The sequence below is a fragment of the Cyprinodon variegatus genome, unplaced genomic scaffold (genome assembly GCF_000732505.1).
Source record: "Cyprinodon variegatus isolate N-32 unplaced genomic scaffold, C_variegatus-1.0 Scaffold392, whole genome shotgun sequence".
Lineage (NCBI taxonomy): Eukaryota > Metazoa > Chordata > Actinopteri > Cyprinodontiformes > Cyprinodontidae > Cyprinodon > Cyprinodon variegatus.
In genome coordinates this window covers 749650-754493 of record NW_015150845.1, presented here as the reverse complement: position 1 = coordinate 754493, position 4844 = coordinate 749650, and the positions used below count along the sequence as shown (strand labels likewise).

General features: G+C 41.4%; 1 protein-coding gene across 1 annotated transcript in view; it reads left to right on the top strand.

The window, feature by feature from the left end:
• The window catches only part of LOC107092730 (1-phosphatidylinositol 4,5-bisphosphate phosphodiesterase zeta-1-like), a 26588-nt gene that overhangs the window by 7331 nt on the left and 14413 nt on the right, over positions 1-4844 (top strand). The window contains exons 2-4 of the mRNA XM_015387359.1: positions 461-662; positions 2383-2527; positions 3742-3894. Of these exons, the coding sequence (XP_015242845.1) occupies positions 461-662; positions 2383-2527; positions 3742-3894 (500 nt within the window). The remainder of the gene's footprint in view (positions 1-460; positions 663-2382; positions 2528-3741; positions 3895-4844) is intronic.

Below are 4844 nucleotides of genomic sequence, written 5' to 3'. Positions count from 1 at the left end.
TCACATATGGGCAAAAAAATCGGAATTGGGTCACTTCAGGCTGCAGTGTGAACGTAGCCTAAGTCACCAATTTAGTGCTACTTGGTCCCAATGGAATTTCCCATTGGGAACCTACTAGCACTAAGTTGCTAACTGGTTAGCAAGATGCTTCCGACAAACCGGCCAGAACCAAACTTGCTTGCAACCTTCTGCCGCAACAATCCCACCCCTTGATAAATGATCACATTCATTTTATTTACTTGTGTAAAGTCGTGCACCACTCGGGAGAATTCAGAAATGCAACATTTGGAAAAGCCGTTTCCCCACGACTTTAAAAAAAACAACTCATTAGCAGTTTACAAACCTGGCACCTTCTTTACATACAGTAAACATGTTTGTTCTGCTTGGCTTCGCAGCTGAAACTCTCTCCTGTTAACTTTCTCTGACACAATGTTCACTCTGCTGCTTCCTCCTTTTTCAGCCATAGAAAGCAGGTCCATGACCTTTGAAGGCTTCTTCAGATACATGGAGTCCAAAGACTGCTGTGTGTTTGACCAGGCTCATACATCCGTTTACCAAGACATGGACCAACCTCTCAGCAGTTACTTCATCTCGTCCTCTCACAACACCTACCTGACAAGAGGCCAGCTAGTAGGGGAGAGCCACCTTCATGGATACGTTAGGTAAGGGGAGGGTTTATAGTGCATCTGTTTTTAAGATTCTTTTCTCTTTGTATTAATGTGATTTTTTTGGGAGATGCATCTAGGATTTCCTTATACAAATGGTTAAAATCAGGGGGAAAAAAATGTACCTGAAAGTACTGAAATCTACTGTGTTTTTTTAGTAGGACGATCCTCTCCTTGTGGAGCTACACGCTGGGTATCAGGATACTGAATACTGTCCTTCTCATTTCACTGACCAACTCATGTGCTGAGGCAGACAGAAAATCTGCTGTGGATACATGTGTGGCACAATGAGAGTGATTACAGAGCAGCTGACAGCAGCAAGAGTTCAGTATTAATGGACTCTGCTTGGGGGCTGAATGCTCCGGTCAGCTGGTAGAAACTAACCATTGAAACCCACCAGCCTTCAAGCTCTGCTCTGGGCTGATAACTAAATGTATATCAAACAGAACTATAGCTGCAGGAAACCATTGATTAGAAACTCAGCAAGATGCCAAACCTAAATTCCCCTATTGTTTCTATGCTTTCAGTTGCATTGACTTGACAAAGTATAAATACCCACTGAGGAAAGTACAAATACACATTAGCCTTTCTGTGTATCTTATTTGGATTGTATGCAAAAGATAAACACCACCCTTCCTTGTAAAGAAATAGCACGTTTTATATTCAATGTACTATATAGACTGTTATGACTACTGTTATAAAATGAGATCTTGGGAAAGTTTGTTGGAGAACTTAAGTGGAAAAATCAACATCAACAATAGGAACAGGTGGTCTTTATCTTTGGGGATTAAATGAAAGGGGTGGTCTGAAGTTGATCCTTTATAATCACACTTCAGAGCTTCGTCAATGGCATAACAATTGGAAGAAAGAAAAAAACAATTAAAAAGGGCAAAAGGATGCAGGTGGAAACAAAGATTATGAGGGTTACCATGAGGAGGGGGTCTTGGAAGCAGAAAGGGCATCCATTCATCCATCCGTCCGTCCATCCATCCATTCATCCATCCAGGCCATCCAGGAGGCCTCCTCCCAATGGGACATGCCTGGCACACCTCCCGAGGGGACCAGGAGACGTCCGGAACAGATGTCCGAGCCACCTCAGCTGGCTCTTTTCGACGTGGAGGAGCAACGACTCTACTCTGAGCTCCTCCCGGGTAACTGAGACCCTCACCCGATCTCGAAGGGTGCATCCAGCCACCCTCAGGGGAAAACAAATTCCGGCCGCTTGTATTCGCAATCTTGTCCTTTCGGTCATTACCTAGATCTCATGACCATAGGTGAGGGTGGGAACGTACATCGATCGGTATATCTCAGCTCCTTCTTCACCACCATAAGGACACCCTTAAAAAAAAAGAGAAACTTTTTTATAAGAGGGAAAAAAAACCCTATGTTGGTGATATAAGTGAAAGCAATAAACTGACAGAGAAGCAAAAGCAATTCCTCTAGAGAGAGTCTGGATAAATAGAGATAACTCTGCACCATGGTGCCAAAAAATATATCAAATCCATAACAATTTAAAGTGACATCATTATTATCTAGCTCAGGCAGAAAGCTGTTTTCCATAAAACTTTAAACATACTCAGCAGAAGTAGTATGCATCTATGGCATCATCAAACACAGAAATAGATGAGTGAGAGTGTCTGAATGGGAAGAGAATAGACGAGTTTATGATTACCATGAGCCAGCCTGAGCTGCATGTTTGTGCCTGTGTGTGTTCCAGCGCTCTGAAGAAAGGCTGCCGCTGTGTGGAGATCGACTGCTGGGATGGTCTAGATATGGAACCGGTAGTTTACCATGGTTACACCCTCACCTCCAAGATACTTTTTAAGGAGGTCATCGAAATAGTGTCTCAACACGCCTTTGAGGTAACAGCTACGACTTTTTACTTGTATTTACTGTTAATAGTATTAAGACTTCTTTTTCATACTTTTACAAGGACAGGAATCTCTATAGACATGCAATGGGTGCATTTAGCAACTTCTCTGACAGAAATATTTTGGCTGCAAACTGTTAACCTGACTCCGCCAGATGGATTTGCTGGATTTGCTCCGCATATCCATCTGGATGCCTTCCGTTGAAGTAATTTTGGGAAGGGGCGAAAATACTGGTTAGCTGATTAGCCTATGTTGGTGATAGATGGGCCAAATAAACCAATCAGATCAATGAAGCATATGACGTACTAGCGACGACGAAAACACAACCAGAAGCTAGGCTACTCTTTCCGAAACGAGTCGGGAGAAGAGCAAAAACATCTTTTCCTCTGAGAAAAGCCTCCAGAGCAGTGTTTTGCTCTTCTTTCAGTGAAGAAATACTCTGTAATTCCGATAAAACTTGCTCGATAGCCACGCTAACGCTAGTTTCATCGGCTGAAGCCGCCATGTTCTTTAGACTGAACTGTCGCACTTCTCGTTGCGTCACACCTCAACCCGCCTCAAAGCCAACGCTGATTGGACGTTCGTTTGGTGAACGGCTCCAAATTTTCTTCAACGGAGAGTCTCCAGACTGATTAGCGAGTGAAATCTTGAAAGCTCGCGAGGTCAGGATGGTCTCACGAGGCTAGCAAACTGTCTTTTATATTGCATTTTAGGCATTGCTCAATCTTAAGACCAGGCATCCCCATAGTTTGTCCTCGAGGGCCGCTGTCCTGCAGGTTTTAGAGGTTTCTCTGCTTTAGCATAGCTGTTCATCAACTATTCGATTCAATTCAGTTTATTTATACAGCGCCAATTCACAACACAAGTCATCTCAAGACACTTTACAGTTCAACCAGATCATCCAGTCAAGTTTTCTATCTAAGGAAAACCAATTGATTGCATCGACTCATTGACTCAAATACAATCCCTCACACTAAGCATGCTTGTAGTGACAGCGGAGAGGAAAGACTCCCTTTTAAATATCAATGTAAATCAGCTGTGCTGGAGCAGGGAAACCTCTAAAACCTGCAGGACAGCGGCTCTCGAGGACCGACTTTGGATGCCTGCCTTAGACCCTTTATAGCGCAGTTGGCTACAATCAGGTTGCTTTTTGTTCAAATCAAAGATTTTCATCCTCCCTCACTGGTGAGATTACTTCCTGACAGGTGTCCGCCTTCCCATTAATTCTCTCTCTGGAAAACCACTGCTGCGAGGAGCAGCAGGAGGTCGTGGCCCAGTACCTTATCTCCATCCTGGGTGACAAGCTGTTGAGAAGCACCTTGGACAATCCGACAAATGGAGACCTGCCAAGCCCAAACGTAAGACTAGCTGACAAGTTAATATATTTGAAGCATCTTTGTGAATGCAGCAGCAGGATGACATCAGTTATTAGGAGCTAGCATAAAAAAATGCTAATTTCCAGTAGCCTTCTTTAAAAAGAGACAAAAACAGATGTTTGCGATACATTAACCCTGCCCGTTACAGTAACCTGCACAAACCTTCTTTGTGTTATTTGATTAGGAACAATCTTCACTCATTACTCTGTAACACTTACACTGTCTTAAGAATGCTATGTTGTTTCCTTTGTCTTCAACTATATTTGCAATCAGATGTTTCCTGTTTTTCGCAAACATTTCAGACTGAATTATTGCATTTGTTAAACTCTGATTAGTTCGCAGTTTACAAATATTGGAACTGAACTTCAAAGAATCTAAATGAAAGTAGGGCTGCAACTAACAATTATTTTGCAGATCGATTAATACGTTTTTTTGATTAATCAATTAATAATCGGCTTGTCAACGGTTCCTTAAAGATGATTTTTTACGAAATGTAACCAAGGGAAATTAAATATTTCAACTTCAGGAGTTCCTGATACATCATATTGACATACGAAAATACATTTTTATCTTAAAATCAAATGTTTATATATTTTTTTGACAGTTTTGATATAATTACTGCTCTTATTGGGTTGCTCTATCAGCTAAAGGCATGTTTTAGTGTCTATACTCCGTTTAACCTTTAACGATTACAAAATTAGTTAGTAAATTCATTATTTTAATAATCAATTAATAACGATTAATCAGGCCTTAATGATTGCTAAACTGACTGGTTAATCTGCAAAAAGGTGTGTCAAAAAAGATAGAACTTACAAACAGTTTAGGTTCTGCCCTATAAAAAGAACCAAGTTTAGGGGTTAGAGGTCATGTGTGAGCCACACATGTACATAATGATTCAAACAAGCACATAAAATGTACATATTCACAAAAGC